At 42.3% G+C, this 19,550-nt stretch overlaps 2 protein-coding genes across 2 annotated transcripts in view; one reads left to right on the top strand and one right to left on the bottom strand.

The window, feature by feature from the left end:
* irak1 (interleukin-1 receptor-associated kinase 1) overlaps positions 1-19,550 on the bottom strand; it is a 416,029-nt gene that overhangs the window by 211,661 nt on the left and 184,818 nt on the right. The gene's annotated exons all lie outside the window — the stretch shown is intronic.
* The window catches only part of plxnb3 (plexin B3), a 27,746-nt gene continuing 15,991 nt past the window's right edge, over positions 7,796-19,550 (top strand). The window contains 6 exon segments of the mRNA XM_062426777.1: positions 7,796-8,199; positions 8,413-9,163; positions 14,217-14,396; positions 17,356-17,484; positions 17,659-17,759; positions 19,119-19,251. Of these exon segments, the coding sequence (XP_062282761.1) occupies positions 7,796-8,199; positions 8,413-9,163; positions 14,217-14,396; positions 17,356-17,484; positions 17,659-17,759; positions 19,119-19,251 (1,698 nt within the window).

Genomic DNA, 19,550 nt, shown 5'->3' with positions numbered 1-19,550 from the left:
GCTGATTCAGCTGCACATTGCTGGAAGATCTACGGAGAACATGTTTTTACTTCTTTTGTAAAAAAAAAAAAAAAAAAAGTCTGCCGGGTGAAGCTGAGCTCATTTTGTGTTTGTGTTGTCTTTATGCTGACGTCTAAGGATATGGTTCCTTACATTCCTCGAGTTTCATGTTTCCGTTTGTAGGGTTTGATTTGTGTCAGCTTTCAGTCAAACTGTTGGATCTTTGATGGAAATGTAGTCGAAATGTTGGAGCTGATGTGTTCAGGTCAGTTTGTGTCTGCCTGGCTTTATGGCTCCTCAGCACACAGAAAGTAGGGCGAGTACAATGTGTGTGTGTGTGTGTGTGTAAGATAGATGAACACACACACACACACACACACACACACACATACTGAGAGGGATAGTCCCAGTAAGCGAAAGAGAAGAAATGAACAAAGAGAAGAAATTTAACTACACACACACACACACAAACTGGCAGCTGGATGTGTGTGTCGGATTGTGTCGTCTCTTTGAAGAGAGTCAAACCTCACAGATAATATGTGTGTGTGTGTGTGTGTATGTGCGCCGGAGGTAAGGCAGCCTGTAATCATCACCTCGACGTGTTGAAAGCAGCGTGTCCTTCATTTACATACAGAGAGAGAGAGAGAGAGGAGGAGAGGACCCATGAGAAAATTAAAAAAAGAGAGAGGAGGAGGAGGAGGAGGAGGGAGGTGAAGGAGAGGGGAGGGGGGGGGGGGCTGTGTGGAGAGGAAGAGGGAGGTGATGGGAACAAAAGACGAGTGAAGAAGAAACTGCTGCGATTAACAAAGTAAAGTGCTGAATTTTTCACTGCAGACAGAGAGGGAGTTGTCACCTGGAGCATCCCTCCTGTTGCCATGGTTACCTGCGCTTTTGAACACCTTGAGCTCCGATTTCGAACGGTGACCTGAACCGGGATGATAACAGACTCTTGACAGCTGCAGATGATTTCGAGGGGGCCTTGAAAATGTTCCAGGTCATTGAGGTGGTGCCATGCTGCCTCGGAGAGCGTCAAGAGTCTAATGAGGTGGTTCCAATTGTTCTTGACTCATTCAAGGATCCTGGAGGAGGTTCCAGGTGTCCATAAAGATGTTCTAAGTTATGGAGATCCAGGGGTCCTTGAGAAAGGTGCTTGGGGATGTTCTAGGGGTCACTAAAATATCTTAATGGTCCTGGAAGGGGTCACATTGCCTTTAAAAGGGATTCCAGGGGTCATGAAAACGTTCCCAAGAGGTTCCAATGACCCTTTGAAGAAGTTGCAGTGGTCCTTGACGTGGATCCAGGGTCCTTGAATGAGCTGACTGTTCACAGAGCCTCAATCATCCGTTGTCATGGTTACCTGCAGTTTTAAAATGTAGAGCTGTGGTTGAACTGTTGACCCGAACCGGGAATGCAACACACACCAGACAGCCAATCAGAGGAGCGGGATGCTCTGTTTCCATGGCTGCAGATGAAGGTGATGATGATGATGATGAGGAGGAGACATCATCCTAATTATCATGTGTTGTTGAGGAAACAGCTCGACGTGTTTAGGTGTGAGTCAGGGGGACGGTGAGGTGTGAAGCTGTGAGCTGACATGTCACGGCTGCTGAGTGAGAGCTCTGACAGGTGAGCTGCAGGTGTGAAACAGGAAGTGAGGCACAGTGAAGGAACTCTGAACCCGTTCTCAGTTCATTCCTGCAGAGTTTGGACTCCTCAGGTGAACGTGACAAGTTTAATTTTAGCGTACTTTGCAGTCTGGTTTAGGTGCAGAAACAATGCACTGTGGATTTTACAAAAATAATTATTCCTTTAACGCCGAGTGAATCATATTTGATACATGAGTTGAGCTCTACATCATCAGTCTGATTGTTTTTTTCCTGAGAAACCTAAAGTGTAAGATCAGATACATGTAATACACGGATAAACCGATGCAGTGTTGAATAACTAAATATTTTGTAGTTTATTTTATTATATTAATTCATGTTGAAAATGTGTGTATCAAATGAGATGAAGAGCAGCTATAGAAGGTAATTTACCTGTACAGCTGTCATAATGCAGTATGTATCATTATCATATTTAAAAGTTTAGTAGGACTTATAAAGGCTTTAAACAACATAGTATTCATATGTTTTTGTTGGTTAAAAAAAAACATGCTATGAAAAAATAAACTGCAAAAACTTCCAGATGTATTAAAAATATGATTTAAGTGATTTAATTACTTCAGATGGTCCAATAAACTCTCGAATTAGAATTTTCTGGCAATTATTTGATGGTTCAACCCTGTATCATGATGTCATTCTTAATTAACTGCAGCAGCTCACTACTTTAACTTTAAATACCAGAAATGATTTCACACAGCTCCACTAATGAGATGTAGAGAAGGTGTTTGCAGAGGTGGGGAATGCGTCTGTGGAGCTATTCAACCACCTGACACAGTTCTGATGGAGCCTGCTGGCGCTTTTAATGTCTCACAGTGTGACGGGACATGAACCATTACTGTTTTTTTATCTTCCAAAAGAACCGAAACCAACTGTGAGACTGAAATGTAACAAGAGAACATGAGAGGACTGAACTAGGACACTGTCACGCCAAAAGTTGATCCCTGTGCAGAGCGAGGACATTATTTGTAGAAGGCAGCTGTGTCAGCTGTAACGCTGCATTACGCTGATTTTCTAGTGAAAGTTCAACTTCAATGAGCTCACCCTCACAACACGCATCCAGTGGGTTTCTGACAGTGTTTTACTGCAAAGAACAATGTCTAAGTCTAAGAAATCTCACACAGGACAGAAAAAGATGAGAAGATACCTGGTTAGAAGAGTCGTATTTACTTCATTGTTTCCAACTGCTCTTCACTCTGTTTAATCTCAGACCTCACCAGGAAAAATATAGATAATTATATATTAACAAGGAAGGAAGGAAGGAAGGAAGGAAGGAAGGAAGGAAGGAAAGAAAGAAGGAAGAGAAGACAGTAAGAAAGGAAGGAAGGAAGGAAGGAAGGAAGGAAGGACAGAAGAAAGGAAGGAAGGAAAGATGGAAGGAAGGAAAAGATGGAAGGAGGGAAGGAAGGAAGGAAGGACAGAAGGAAGGAAGGAAGGAAGGAAGGAAGGAAGAGAAGACAGTAAGGAAAGATGAAAGGAAGGAAGGAAAGATGGAAGGAAGGAAGGAAGGAAGGAAGGAAGGAAGGAAGGAAGGAAGGAAGGAAAGAAAGATGGAAGGAAAGAAGGAAGGAAGGAAGGAAGGAAGGAAAGATTGAAGGAAGGAAGGAAGGAAGGAAGGAAAGATGAAAGAAAGAAAGAAAGAAAGAAAGAAAGAAAGAAAGAAAGAAAGAAAGAAAGAAAGAAAAAGGGTGGATGGAAAGATGGAAGGAAAAGAAGAAAGGAAGGAAAGTGGGCCGGATCGGACTCCTCTGTGGGCCTCCGCAGTCTGGATGAGAAAATGTGTTGTGAAGTCGCCCGTTAAACCCAGCGAGAAAAATTACATCCAATCATCAGTCTTGTGATTTCTGTCATTGTAATCAGGAGAAAATGCATCATTTCATACAAATATGAAACACATGATACTGTCAAATAAACGCAACACTCGCACCAAGCCATCAGCCCTTGTGTAGGCAGATCGCTCCTTCTCCAGCGTTCCCTGGCCGGTCGTTCGTCATCACGCTGCTCAGAATGAAAACATGAGGATTTCATGGGGATTTATGAAAGTCGAATAGATTTCATAGAGCAGAGGCTTGTGTGGTGTCAGTTTATTTATTGTAGCAGCTGATAACAGCACAGGACTCAAAGTTCCAACTGGAGCACATTTAGTTCGTAGATTACAAGCTTCAGTTTATATGTTCGACATGGAAACGCTTCTACAGGATCTGTTGGACTTTACTAACATACTGACATCACACTGTTAGATGCTGGTTTTACAGAGATGGAGGCTCGTCGTCTCCGTCCACTTACAGTACGACTCTGATTCATTTACAAGAACACAGGAATCTTTACACAATGAGTGATAAAAAAAAAAAACTGAATGGGCGTGGCTTCACCCTGAAAACACTTTGACTGAGAAAGGTAAACACACCTTCCAACTGTACACAGACTGAGACACAGGAAGACAGGCGGACTGGTGGAGAGACAGAGAGACAGACTGACAGACAGCGGGTGTAAATTCAGCAGATCAAACATGAATTCATTTTCTCTCTCGGAGTCTTTTTCCTCATTTTTGACTTTAACGCTTCATTGCCTCCAGCTCGCTTTACCCCTCTCTCTCTCTCTCTCTCTCTCTCTCTCTCTCTCTCTCTCTCTCTCACTCTCTCTCTCTCATCCCTCGTCTGTCCTTCTCATAACCTCTCTCTCTTTCTCTCTCTCTCTCTCCCTCCAACTTTATTCTGTTTCTCGTTTACTTTTTGACAACCCACAACTATCTCTCTTTCTCTCTTTCTCTCTTCCTCTCTGTCCCCCTCTCTCTCTCTCTCTCTCTCTCTCTGTTCAGCTCAATGAATTATAGATGAATCTCTCTCTCTCCATCAGGCTGAAGGAGGAAGTTATTACCATACTGTGTGTGTGTGTGTGTGTGTGTGTGTGTGTGTGTGTGTGTGTGTGTGTGTGTGTGTGTGTGTGTGCGTTCATGCGTGCATGTGTTTGTGTGTGTGTGTGTGTGTGTGTGTGTGTGTGTGTGTGTGTGAGGATATTCAGTATTACCATGGAAATGTTGAAGCATGTGTGTTACAGTGTGAGTGTGTGTGTGTCCCGAGGCCTCTGTGTTTCCCAGCATGCACTGGGGGAAGTTAAACAGCGAGTGTTCGTTCAGAGTTTCGATCAGAACCAACACACAGCGGGAGGGAAGCGGGTGGAGCGAGCATGACTTTCACAGAGCGGTAGAGAGAGAGAGAGAGAGAGGGAGAGAGAGAGAGAGAGAGAGAGAGATGAATAGGGTTTTGTATCAGAGAGGAACATGCACTGTAAAAAAAAAAAAAAAAAATCAGCCTGAGCCTTTTATTGAATTCACAGCATCATAAGATCTTGTTTTTCTGAACGAGATGAAACTAGTCTGACAGCCGGCGCTCCTCGGATGGTGCAGTTCATTATGACCACGATATGAACAAACATCAGCCTGAATACACTGTAAAAAATCAAGTTTAAACATCTCTAATTTGAGTTCATTAAAAGATCAGTCTGTTATTATTATTCTCTGTTTCTTATTGTCCTTTAATCTGACTTCCTGTCTGTGGCTCTCAGCTCCAAGCCTATTAGTTCTTATGAATGTATAGTTTCCTTTCTAAACTAAACCTGCAAAACAGGTCCAAGCACCAGTAGCTCAGAATCAAAGACTCATCAATCCAGCTGGAGAACGTTATATTTTGTATAATATATAAATGAGCTCTATTCCTGCTGGTTGAAAAATGAATGACTGTATATAAAGTTTAGTTCTGAGCAGATTAAAGCTCCAAGTTTATTGATTCCTACTGAAAACATAAATCTTTAAAAACACCTCACGAATTTAAAAAGTTTCATGTTTAAGAAGTCTCAGTAAATTTGCTAAAAGAGTTGATCAGTGTAGTTTTTAACAAGCCAGCATGAGGTAAATTGGTGGCGACTATTTACAGCGGCGGATGAATCCACATTTGATGCTCCAGTGAGTATTTCTGGCAGCAGGACGGTGTGTGTGGGATTGAGCCTAAATACACTACAGTGTGTGTGTGTGTGTGTGTGTATGTGTGTGTGTGTGTGTGTGTGTGTGTGTGTGTGTGTGTGTGTGTGTGTGTGTGTGTGTGTGTGTGTGTGTGTGTGTGTGTTCATGGTGATGAATTGTGGCTCACTGATGTGTTTTAGTAGTTTTTGCACCACAATTAACATGTAACTTCTTAGTGGATCAGCTCATTGTTGCTCAAAACAAAATCATAGTTTAAATTTGAATTTTCAATTTCAACAATTTAAGCATCTGTTAATACAGTTTGTCCTTGTTTCTGACATGAATCACACTTTTCAGGTATTTTTTAAAAGATAAAGACTTTCATTCTTGTAAAATTGTTGCACCAAGTTGATTTCTTTTGGAAAGTTGTTGAGCTAAAAATGAGAGGGTGGCGCTGGAGGAAAGGTCATTAAAATGTAAATGTTCCTCTTTTGAAGATCACAGATGATAATGAACATGAACATGAGGACAGAAAACTGCTTTCACAGCGAAACTAGTTTTGACTCTGTTACAAACTAACCAACCCACTGAAGATTTGACTCTTTCTTTCTTTGCGTTGTCGTGGATACTGGTTTGTTGCCATGGTGATATTACTACAGGCAACTACAGTTTGACCGTCAGATGAAAAGTGTGAAGCAGCAAAATATTTTATTAATAACTTCAGAGGGAAACAGAAACACCCCCGAGACAAAAAAAAAAAAAAAAAGAGACAAACGGAGACAAATTGAGACAAAAGACACAGAGAGACGGAGATGATCAGTGTTCTGCATTCAGCCTGTTAACTGTGCTGCTTTTATGTTTTAGAGTTGAATGGATTTAAAATGAAAGCGTTCACCATGAAGCTCAGATTGCAGGAAAGAAGAGCAGCAGCCAGTAATCGATAGCTGATAATCAATTCACTGTTTCAGTCATTTGTCAAGTGATCTGTAACTCTTCTTTCCATATTTCAACATGTGGTAGATTCTTTATTGAATCTGATACGTGCAGAAAAGTCATACATGTCATTATAAGAATAATGAGGACCCGCCTAGAATATCTTCTACACATCTCAGGTTGACCTAGGTGACCTTTGACCTATAAATCATGAACAGGACTAATGTTTGTGTGAGAACAGATACATTAATCTGAGCCTGATAAACACTCTCAGTGCAGTTTGTCCTTTGACTGTAGCAGCTTTAATCTCTCTGCATGTCCTGTGTGGCTCCGCTGATAATTCCACATTTCTGCTTTTTCTTTGTTGCTAAATTCAGTTCACGGGACTCTGAGTTCTCTGCTCTCAGTCCTTTTCTGACTCAGCCCGGTCATGACTGCTGACTGCAGCTGACTTTTAACCCAAAAACTGTATAAGAATAATGGACGTAGCCACCGTGACATCACCCATTGGTTTGTGAACACTCATTTTGAAGCTTCAAGTTTGCATTTTGACCGTCACCATATTGGGTTTTTCGGAGCCAGAAGTGACCATGTTTCGATGCCTGTATTTTTATTCTCGATTTGAGAAGTAGCATCATTGTCCCATTGACTTCTATACAACTGGACTTCTTTTTGCAACCATTAAAATCGCCCCCTGCTGGCCATTAGAGAGAATGCATGTTTAATTAACCTCAACTTTGGCCTCATTTTTCAGAACTTGTCCTTTGAGAGAATCAGACCAAGACCACATCCCAAAAACCAAACCTGGTCACCGTGTGTGGGCCTGAGCAAATTCGAGGCCGACAATTAACCGACGCTCATCCGATATTTAGCCCACATTTAACTTTGCACTCTGATATTTAATGCCAGGTTCAGAATACACAACATTTTTGTCTGATAAGATGGTCACTGTGTCAGATTAGTTGATATATAGTCTTTAGTTATTGCCGTGACTTGGCCAAACATAGGTTACCATATTCTACGACCTGTGTGATGTAGCCGACATTCAGCTGATATTCAGTCCTCACATTGTCATTCAGCACACTGGCTTTTGAGATGCTTTCATGTTTGCTTTTGACTTTGAAGTTTTGCAGTGACAGAGCTGCAGTGTTTTAATGTCTCTCTCTTTCTCTCTCTCTCTCTCTCTCTCTCTCTCTCTCTCTCTCTCTCTCTCTCTCTCCCACCTGGCAGGTAAAGAGGAGCTGCCATGTTGGCCTCCTCCCTGTCACTCCTCTTCTTCCTCCTTCTCCTCCCCCCTCCCTCCCTCCCTGCTGATGTCATCGGGAGCTCTGACCCCTCAGTGCGGTGGGTGGAGCTACATGGCGCCCCTCTCTCTCACCTGCTGCTGGATGCGAAGGCGAGGCGTCTTTACGTGGGCGGGGTCGACCACCTGTACCAGCTGACTTCTGATCTGGAGGTGATGTCGCACGTGACGACTGGCCCTCACCTGGACTCCCCAGACTGCCTGCCCCCGATCGTCCCCCAGGACTGTCCCTCAGCCACGCCCACTCACAACCACAACAAACTGCTGCTGCTGGAGCCGGGGCACGGGCTGGAGCCAGGAAGTTTAATTGTCTGTGGCTCGCTCTACCAGGGCATCTGTGACAAGAGGTAACTCCATTTACTATGTTGATGATTTAACATTTATTCTTTAAATCTTCTCATTGTTCGTCTGGAGGTGTTGTCATAGCAACAAATCCTGAAGGCCAAACCTGTAGAAGAACATTAATTAATTTGTAGTACAAGTACATGTTAGACTGGATCAGTTAATCCATACATGATGACAGAGCTCTTGAGTCTGATCTTTTCTCTTTTCTTCGGCAGGAGTGTCTCCAACATCTCTCAGCTCATCTACCAGACCACCAACCCAGTCGACACGCAGTATGTCGCTGCCAATGATCCCCGTGTCTCCACGGTTGCCGTGGTAATAACCACCAAGTCCAAGCAGGAAAGGGACGGGGTTGGCAGCATGATGCGTTTGATGCTGGTTGGTCGGGGATACACCAGTAAAGGTCCCGGGGATATCCCACCAATCACAACACGGCGCTTGTTCCCAGTGGTCCCACCTCGCCGGGCGTTCTCCCAGGAGGAAGAGCTGGGAAAACTCGTTGTAGGAAGTTACTCCGAGTACAATAACCACTTTGTGAAGGCTGTTGTCCATGGCAACCATGTCTACTTCCTGTTCTCTCGCCGGGACATGTATCACAAGAAAGAGTACCGGACCTACGCCTCCCGGCTCTGCATCTCCGACCGCAGCTTCTACTCGTATGTGGAGGTGCCGCTGCACTGCGATGGTGGGTACAACCTGGCCCAGGGGGCGTGGTTAGGACAACACTCAGGTGAACCCGCCCTGTTCATCGTCATGGCAGCAGGCCAGGCATCCACGCCTGTGGCAACAAGTCACTCAGCGCTCTGCGTTTATGGGATGGCGGAGCTGGACAACATGCTGCAGAGAGCGCAAGAAGTGTGTTATACAAATGAAGGACTTGGGAGCGAAAGGAGCGATGGGCGCAGAGCGCCCGAAGAGGCCTACATAGAGTATGCAGTGTCATCAAAATGTCTGAAACTACCAAAGGTAAACCCAGATGCATGAGCAGATCATAGTATCTGTTTCTTTTGTAGCCAACAAGACAAGATGGGTTCCTAAAAATCAGAGTCTACTGTTGGAAAGGCAGTAAATCAGAACAAGAAAGGCAGGCAGAGTTCAAGAAACAGGTGAAAAGGCTTACGGGGCTTACAACTGCAGCTCAGTGGGATCAGTAAATATTCTAAACTCGTCAAACCGGTCTGCTGCTGAATATGTGACTGATGCTCACAGAGAAGGTCAAACTGAGGCCATTTTCCACACTGAGGCTGTTCCCAGCAGGCACTGGGGGAGGGCGGGGTCCCAGAGGTCATCTATACATTCTCCAATCAGAATACAAAGATCCTTTTCTTTTTCTTCGCTTTAATTTCCTTTCTTTCTTTCAATAGGTTTTCCCTCTGTAATGAGAGAAAGGAGGTTGTAAGTCAGTTAGTTTATGACTGAAATAGATATCACAGAAATAGTAAGAACGTTTTTCCAATATCAACATTTTTCTGTTTATTTATTTCATTTTAAGTTAACAATGATAACCTCATTGAGATTAAACATTTCTTTTCCCAAAATGTGCTGGCTGAAATAATCAGAATCAGGTTTATTGCCAAGAAGGTTTGCTCAAGAAACTTTCCTTGGTGTTGTTGTATTAATCCTACATAATATAAATAGGAAAGGTGTCAAATTGCGAGATTGAGATTGTGGGGTGTTATGTTAATATAATGTGTAACGACGTCCAGGGTGGTAGAGTTCATGTCAGTGGGGGTCTCGGGCCTTGTTGATGAGGCCGACTGCAGATGGGAAGAAACTGTTTTGGTCTGGTTTTGGTCTTGACAGACTTCAGCCTCTTGCTGGACGGGGAGCATTTCAAGAAGTTTATGTCCAAGGTAGGAGGGGTCAGCCATGATGGGCACAATGTCTGATGCACTGCAGTCTGCCCTTGTCCTTGGCGGTTGCAGCGGCGTACCAGATGGTGATGAAAGAGGTGAGGATGGACTCAATGATGGCATTGTAGAAGTGCACTCATCATTGACTTTGGCAGGTTGAATTTCTTCAGCTGCTGCAGGGAGTACATCATCTGCTGAGCCTTCTTGGTGAGGCCGCTGTTCAGTTCCCACTTGAGGTCCTGGCTGATGATGGTTCCCAGGAAATAGATGGTCTCCAATGTGTCGACTGGGGAGTCATGCAAGGTGATGGGAGCGGATGGGGCTGAGTTGCTTCTGAAAACCACAACCATCTCCACTGTCTTTAGATGGTTGAGCTCCAAAACTTTCTGCAGATGTTCAACCTCTCAGGTGCAGACAGGCTCATCTCCACCAGAGACGAACCCAGTGAGGTTGGTATCATCCATGAACTTCAGGAGCTTGACACACTGATAACTGGAGTTGCAGCTGTTGGTGTACAGGGAGAAGTGGAGAAACAACGCAGCCTTGAGGGGAACTGGTGCTGATGGTCTGAGAGTCGAGAGAGTTTCCCCTGAATCACATGCTGCTTCCTGTCAGACGCGAAGTCAGTGATCCATCTGAAACTGGAGTCATGCACATGCAGGTGGAAGAGCTTGTCCTGTAGCAGAGCCGGGATGATTGTGGTAAAGGCGGAGCTGAAATCCACAGACAGGATCCTAGCATAAGTTCCTGCAGAATCAAGTGTTGGAGGATGATGTCGAGGGCAATGTTGTCCACATTTCTGTAGGTGAACCGCAGGGGGTCTAGGAGTGGGTCCATGATGGTTTTTAAGGTGGGACAGTACAAGGCGCTCAAAAGACTTCATTACCACAAAGGTCATGGTGATGAGTCTGTGGTGACTGACTCCTGTGGTCCTTGGCTTTTTGGGGAGAGGGATAATAGTGGAGGTCTTGAAGTAGGCTGGCACATGGCATGTCTCCAGTGAGGTGTTAAAAATGTCTGTGAACCCCACCGATAGCTGGTTGGCACAGTGCTTCAGAGTGGACAGATTGACAGAGTACGACTGCTTTGCGGGGGTTCTGTGTCTTGATCATCCTGTTTATGTCCCAATCCAGTATGGAGTAGAGAGAGGCATCGAAGGGGGGAAGGGGGCCTCAGAGGTAGGCAGTTCTGGAGAGGCCCGGGCCCCTGCTGAGGTGGGGGAGGAGAAGCTGGTGAGCTGGAGCTGGTGGATGGGAGTCACTGGGATGGGGGTGGTGTCAGGACTGTCCCATTGTCTTTCAAATTGCCAGTAGAACTCATTCAGGTCAGGCCAGGCGCAAGTCATTAGTGGAGTGGGTGGTTGTAGTTGGTCTGAGGCCCTTCCAAACAGAGGCAGAGTTGTTTTCTGCTGTAGCTGTGAGAACTGCTGTAGAAGTTTCTCAGAGTACAGACATTTAACACTCTCACTGTCTTGCTAAACCTGTATTCAGAGTCTTTAAACTGCTCCTTGTCCCCATTCCTAAAGTTTTCCAACCGTAGCTGCCTGAGTTCATCTGTAAACCAGGGTTTGTCGTCATTGTACACAGCTGTACTGTATGTATGACATCACAGCCTCTGTGTACCAGACTGTTGGTAGAAGCCATGAAAATATCCCAATCAGTACAATCAAAGCATTTATGGTACTGATAGCTTTATTAGTCCACTTCTTAGATGTCATCACAAAAGGGTTAGAGAGTTTTAGTTTCTGTCTGTATGCAGGAATCAGATGGACTGAGTCAGAGTGACCCAGTGCAGCTCAATGTTCTAAATATTCTCCTCTCTGGTTGGGCATTTAATCAGCTGACAGTATTTAGGGAGTTCATGGCTGAGATTATCTTTGTTAAAGTCACTGAGGACAGTAACAAAGGAGTCAGGGCTGGTCGGCAAGCAGAGACTGATTCTTGCATGTGGGCCTGCGGTGGAACGTAAACACTGTAAACACTCAGACCATGAGCTGTAGATAAGCAAAGTAAAACCGATTACACAAAATGATCTTACTTTGAGAACCCACACAGAGCGAGGTACAGTCCATCAAAAGGAAAACACCTTACACAACCATTCTCCATATTACCAGGAGGGGTTTGTCAGTTCCATGACTGATCAATTACTTTGAGAAGAAAACAGCCTCTGTCACCTGGATGAAAGCAAGAAAACCAAAAACATTTGATGAATAAAACATGGTGCACTGGAACAGTTCTTCATCTTCAGAGACAGAATCTAAATAGAATAGAAATGTGTAATGTTTTATATGTGTTTACATGTTATATCAGTCATGGCAAGATACACAATCAAAATATTGATTATTGCAATAAACTGTTACATCAGAAAAACTCTTCAGTGAAAAAGCATTTAGTTTTTTCACTGAACAGGTTTGCATCATCATCATCATCATCATCATCACTGATTTCAATAATCAAAAGATGATCATTTTGAATGATCGCTCAACCAGAGTTATCGTCCCTTTTCTCTTAATAAACATTAATATAGTTGGGCAGTAATAAGGTGACGGGAAGCTTTAACTACCCTCTACTGCTTTTCCTAAATCTTTATTTACATTTAAAAAAAAATCATTAACAGTGAAAGACAATGAATACATGTAGAAAACTTTAAGGTAACTTGTAATTTTAAGAAATATATATATAAAAAATATGAATAAAACATATAGACAATAATAAAGAAGAATAAGACAAAGAAAAAAGTCTGATATGTTTTATGTATAAGAATTGCATAAGATATTAGTCATACTAGAGGAAAAAAACATGGAAAGACTGTGCAGGGGGGAAAAAAACATGTTTAAAGGAGGAAAGTGGGAGCTGCACCATCCGATTTATAAAATAATAAAAAACTAAAATGTACCCCTTTGTTTTACACTCACGTAAAACAACATGGTCAAATCGTTCATCAGATAAGTTTCCAGAACATTAGTTGGGTTATTTATCAGTGATCAGTTTATCAGTTATCTGAAGCCAAGTGGGACATCTGATGACATCACAGTTTACATCCAATGACATCACAGATTAGCAGCTGGTTTGGAAAGACGAACCTGCTTTTGGTCATTCCTCATCCGTCTCACTGCTGACCTTAATACTCTGTGTGTGTGTGTGTGTGTGTGTGTGTGTGTGTGTGTGTGTGTGTGTGTGTGTGTGTGTGTGTTTGTGTGTTTGTGTGTGTGTGTGTGTGTGTGTGTGTGTGTGTGTGTGTGTGTGTGTGTGTGTGTGTGTTACTCTTTGGATTAGAGCTGTTAGCCTCAGCAGCTGGAGTCATCATCAGACAGCTGTCACTCAAACACAGTGGCAGGTACACACAGCTGGCAGGACTGATATGACCCACATATAATAAAACACACGTAACACACACACACATACAAACAAACACACATACATAGAGAGAGAGAGAGCGATTAAACTGCAGTGACTGTTTGTGTGTCTATGAAAAACTGAAATGAGCGAGTAAAAACAGGAGTTAAATGGACACATCGGTGTGAGTTTTTCAGTAAAGGGAGGAAAAGCATATTGAAGTACATGTATATATTATTTCTATTTATATAATATATTATTTCTATTTCAAATTCCAGTTGTCCAACAGTCATAGGAGTTACCAATGTTTGTTTGAAATGTTTTAAAATAATAAACAAAGCTAATGAGTGATGGATGATATGTAAGTTTTATTTAAACTAAACAGCATCTGTATCAAAAGGAAAATGAGAACATGGCTGATGTTCAGACTATCTAGTAAAACATAATGATGAAAATCATGTTACTACATTTTATTTATGAAGTACTTTTAAAACAGACTCCCAGGCTGCTTATGAAAGAATGAATAATTGAATTCGCTTGGAAACATCATAAAAAATCTGAGGTACCAGTGAGTGGAATAACAGTTTATAAATATAAATACAAGTCTGTTGTTTATTTATACTAAAGATGGTTAAAAGTTTAAGATGGTGGTAAAGAGCTTGTCAGAAAGTTTAATAACTGGAAATCTGTCTTTGTGTCACCCTCTCTCTCTCTCTCTCTCTCTCTCTCTCTCTCTCTCTCTCTCTCTCTCTCTCTCTCTCTCTCTCTCTCTCTCTCTCTCTCTCTCCTCTCTCTCTCTCTCCTCTCTCTCTCTCTCCATTCATGCCTAAGGACTCTCTCTCAGAGTACCCCTGTGGGGGAGAACACACCCCGAACCCCATCGCCAGCGCTGTGGCTCTCTCGGCCAGGCCCACCCACACAACCAACACCCAGTTGACTGCTGTCACCACGGCAACAGAGGCGGGGCACACTATCACCTTCCTGGGAGACAGAGAGGGGCAACTGCACAAGGTGACAATACTAACATACAATATATACAGTATCCATATGCATTCATAGTGTACATGATCTCTATATAACACACACAGTATATCCTTTGTGGTAGCTTTAGCACAGTCAGACATTTCAGAGTGTTAATTCATAAGTAATGTTAAAATGGTCACATCTCTGTGAAATGATCTTTCTCCAGGAGAGCAAGAGTGCAACTACCAATTATTTTCATTATCAATCAATTTGCTGATTATTTTCACATTATTAAAAGGTCTGAAAATGACGTCTATCACATTGTCCCATTGTCGAAAGTGATGTCTTCATTCATGATGTCTTATTTGACCAAGAGAGATATAAAGCTGGGCGCATGATGTCTCATTCTTATCACTCTTCATGCAAGGTTCATACCCTGCCTCACTACTCCCTCCTACAGCAGTTTATCATTCTCATCTAATTAATTAACCATAATACCATATTGTCCTGAATATAGACAACCCCCCCCTTTCCAACAGCTCATTTAGTAAAAAGAGTTGTTGAAGATAAACACACAATCACTCTCTTCTTGTTGGGAAAGTTTCCCTGAGATACTATTAATCCAAGCAGAAGAGAGTCCTCATCCTTCCATTAAAGCAGAAGGTAAATCCCACATTAGTGGATCTTATCTCTCAGCCACACACTCACAGTCTCTCCTGTCACTGATCGTTTCCCTGTTTGTGTGGTTGAGCGCTTCATCATCTGTGACAGCAATAATTCTAGGCTGACAGATGATTAAGTCCCCGCTGTGTTCCTGCAGTAAAGACGTCATTTTCACTCGTCATGAATTTATTTAGTCCGTGACAGAAAAACACGTTGAGCCCTCAGAAACTCCTGCAGGTTAAACTGAGCTAACAAAACACTTGTAGGTTTGACTGACTCTAACACACTGGAAGAAATGTGCTAGCTGAGAAACATCGATGCTACCAGTGGTGGAAGAAGTATTCAGATTCTTTAATTAAGTACCAATTCAGCAGTATAAAAACACTCAACTACAGTTTCGCATGAAAAATGCTATTTAAATAAAATAATGAGTATTATGAGTGATGTAGTATGCAGTATTACAGTAAAAGTACTGCAGTATTATGAGCGATGTAGTATGCAGTATTACAGTAAAAGTACTGCAGTATTATGAGTGATGTAGTATGCAGTATTACAGTAAAAGTACTGCAGTATTATGAGCGATGTAGTATGCAGTATTACAGTAAAAGTACTGCAGTATTATGAGCGATGTAGTATGCAGTATTACAGTAAAAGTACTGCAGTATTATGAGCGATGTAGTATGCAGTATTACAGTAAAAGTACTGCAGTATTATGAGCGATGTAGTATGCAGTATTACAGTAAAAGTACTGCAGTATTATGAGTGATGTAGTATGCAGTATTACAGTAAAAGTACTGCAGTATTATGAGTGATGTAGTATGTAGTATTACAGTAAAAGTACTGCAGTATTATGAGTGATGTAGTATGCAGTATTACAGTAAAAGTAGTGGTTTGGTCCCTCTGACTGATATATTATTATTATGACATCATTAGATTATTAATAGTGAAGCATCAGTGTTAGAGCAGCATGTTACTGTTGTAGCTGCTGGAGGTGGAGCTAGTTTACACTACTTTATATACAGTTAGCTAGTTTAGTCCAGTGGTTCCCAACCTAGGGGTGGGGCCCCTCCAAAGGGTCAGCAGATCAATGTGAGGGGTGGTGAGATGATTAATGGGAGAGGAAAGAAGAAAAACTAAGTTCTGATACACTAATGTGTTTTCAGTTTTTGGACTTTTTCTCTAATCTTTGATTTTAGCTGAAATATTGGATCATTTGAACATTTATTGAAATGAAACCATGTGAGAAGTTTTGAGGGAAAATCACTATTTGGTGGAGCTGTTAACAACTCATAGACATCTTAATGTACTTAGTTACTTTCCATCAAAAGTAACTAAGTTGCTACAAACGAGTCTCGGTCTGCTGCAGAAAGTTTGACACATTTCAGATTTTTAGTGCCAGTCGTGTTGTCCTCGTCTGCACTGAAATCTTACTGTACAAGCTGATGGCAACTTCATCTGCCTCCATCTATCATATGACCCTCATCGTCTGCTTTCCATGGTATCAGATGGGGCATCAGCCGCAGGAAGGAATCAGCTGTTTCCTGTTTATGTGTTTTTAACTGGAAAGTCTGAAAAGGACCGGGAAACCCAACACACAACTACACACACAGACACACACACACACACACACAACACACCTCATTTACATGCATACACACACAAACACACACACACAGTGAACAGCTTTTAGCCCGCAGCTCTTTATCAACAAAACAACACACAGACACAATGATACACTGAGTGTGTGGTGACTAACAGGCGTTTAGCTTGGGGGGCTGGTTGTCACAGGGGAGCGTGCTCACACTCTTGAAGTTGATTGGCTATTGGTCCCCCAGGTGCACTCTGGGTAAGGATCCAGCAGGACGCCCTTTTGTATGAAACATTAACGGTGTGTGCGTTCTTGCATGTGTGTGTGCGTGTACATGTTAGTGAGGTCTAATCCTGCCTTAGAGCCTTAGTGAGGCAAACAGCCGAGCTTTGATTCTTCCTGTTAATATTTAATCACACACACACACACGCACACACACACACACACACACACACACACACACACACACGAATATACACACACAGACTACCAAGTGTACCAACATGTTATCAGCAGTAAAGCAGCTGTTCATTCACAGCTGATCCGTTCTCGTCTTTTATTAAACAACCTGCATATAAAACACTTCTCTACATATTCACAAACAAACAAGGTGAAACAGTTTCTGCCCCCGGGGAGGTTTTATTTTTTTCTAAAGTTTCAAGTACTTTAGCGGTGGGGTTTGCCAGGGCTGATGGTCACTTACTGGTCAAACACAAAAAGTGACTTTTAGTGTGTGTGTGTGTGTGTGTGTTGCAGGTGTTGGTGCATGCCAATCGATCAGGTGATCTGTACGGCAGTGTAATGGTGGACAAAGGCAGTGCCATCAGCGCCGATCTCCTACTGGAAGACAGCCAGCAGCACGTTTTTGTTTTAACCAGCAGCAGGGTGAGACATCATTCAGTTTTTTATCTTTATTTTATCTTTCCGTCTTCAGTTTTTTCAGTTTTCTCCTGTCTGTCTCTCTGATCAGTATTAAAATATTACATACATTATTATATTGTTTGATCTCAAGCTTTATTTCCAAATAATTACTCAACCTGTTTTCTTTTTGCCTCTCAGCTGTCGAAGGTTCCTGTGTCGTCATGTGAGAGACAGACAGACTGTCAGTCCTGTCTCGCTGTCAGAGACCCGTACTGTGGCTGGTGTGTCCTGGAGGGAAAGTAGGTCTATTTGTCTCTCTGTGTGATGAACAGTAATTTGCAATGAAGTCACCTCTGTAATCACAGGCTGAGACACCTGTCCGTGAAGCCAAACAAAACCCTGAAAAGCCTTTAATAACAGTAATAAGTTTGTGTCTACAGCGCTTCTCACAACCAACATTACACAAACCAAAACTATAATACAAAGATTTAGAAATAATCCAAGAGATCAAACAGAGGTTAAAAATGTATTGAATGAGGTATCAGGCATTAGAAATAATAAGGAATTTTAAGAAGAGATTTGATGGTGAATTGGTGAGACTGAGCTCTTTAGACTGGTCGCTCCAGATTCTAGGAGTCCTGATCACAGAGACCTGGTCTAGTCTTAGATCCAGTTTTGGGAGAAGCCAGCAGGTTCTGGTCTGAGGACTGAGAATCTAATTTGGAGCCATGAAGATCTTCGGAAGTAATCAGTTAAATATAATCCTAAAACAATTATATGATCTCTCTTCCTGGTTCTGGTTTTAAAAGTCCAGCAGCTGCATTCTGTACTAGTTGCATCATGTTGAGTTATTAGTAATTTCTCTTTTTTGCATATTAAAAGACCTCTGCAATCATCCAGCTGCAAGATATCAACCACATGTCAACTTCTGCACAGATAAAACTCAAAACCGATCTAATCTTGTCGATAGTTCTTAGAAGATAAAAAAAGGGAACTGATGCTTAAAATGTAGACGGCAGTCAAAAAATACACCAAAGTTTTGCACCACGGGTTTGACTTTTTTTTGTAAGATAAGATCATCTTTTATTTTTCCCACAACAGGGAAATTATTTTAGCTCCATCTATGCATGCAGGTTTCTTGGGCCAACAGGGAGATTATTATTTAAGAATATATCATTAAAGTCCAGATGAAACAGCATTTTAAAGTATCTACCCTCCGTATCCTGATGTATTTCTGAGTGAAACAGGACATTGGGAGGAATTGGGAGGTATCATGTGATTGGATTTTGATATAAAAATACAAATAAATGGATTTATTTGTACTTTTTTGCATAAGCTGTTCAATATTTGCACAGTATGACAAGATCTAAAAGTGTTAAAAAAGCGTTTTTCATTTCACTTCAACTTTAATTAACACCTATGATGAAAGTCTGCCTTCAAACTGACAGTAGAGGAAGCTGAGTGAATCTGCTGAGAGTTGAACTTGTGCAAAAACTGTCCTGACTTTGTATTTGTAGAGAGAAGTTGTTCTTTCTTATTCACTTTGGTAAAGTCACAGCAGCATCTAGTGGCCATCCGAGGAACTGCAGCTCTACTGATTATTTTGTCTTTGTTGCTGCCACTCGTCTGATGATGTTTGTCTCTCTCTTTCTATCCAGATGTTCCCGTAAACATCAGTGTGGGCGTCACGAACAGCCCAACCACTGGCTCTGGAGCTTTGAACCAACCAATCAGTGCGTGACAGTGGAGAGCCTGCAGCCGGCCAATCAGAGCAAAGATGAGCAGACACAGGTAGGCTTGTACAGAGCGTAGTGTCACATCACTGGTTACAGACATTCAACAGGACTGTGTCAGGTTACTTATATGATTTGTCAGACACAACAACTCCCAAATCATCCATCCACCAGCTGCTGGTTTCATTTATCTGAAACCTCTCAGCAGAAAGATGTTTGGGATTCTTCTTCAGGCAACATGGAAACATTTCTGTAGACCCATGCAGATAAATATATTATTAGTAACTGTAAGCAGCAGAGGCTCGCAGAAGGGAGTCAACATGCACATATTCCAAATCTCAACTACATATCAAGCTC

Source organism: Scomber scombrus, chromosome 10, assembly GCF_963691925.1.
Source record: "Scomber scombrus chromosome 10, fScoSco1.1, whole genome shotgun sequence".
Lineage (NCBI taxonomy): Eukaryota > Metazoa > Chordata > Actinopteri > Scombriformes > Scombridae > Scomber > Scomber scombrus.
Note: the sequence above shows the minus strand (reverse complement) of the source record. Positions and strands in the feature narration are given on the sequence as shown.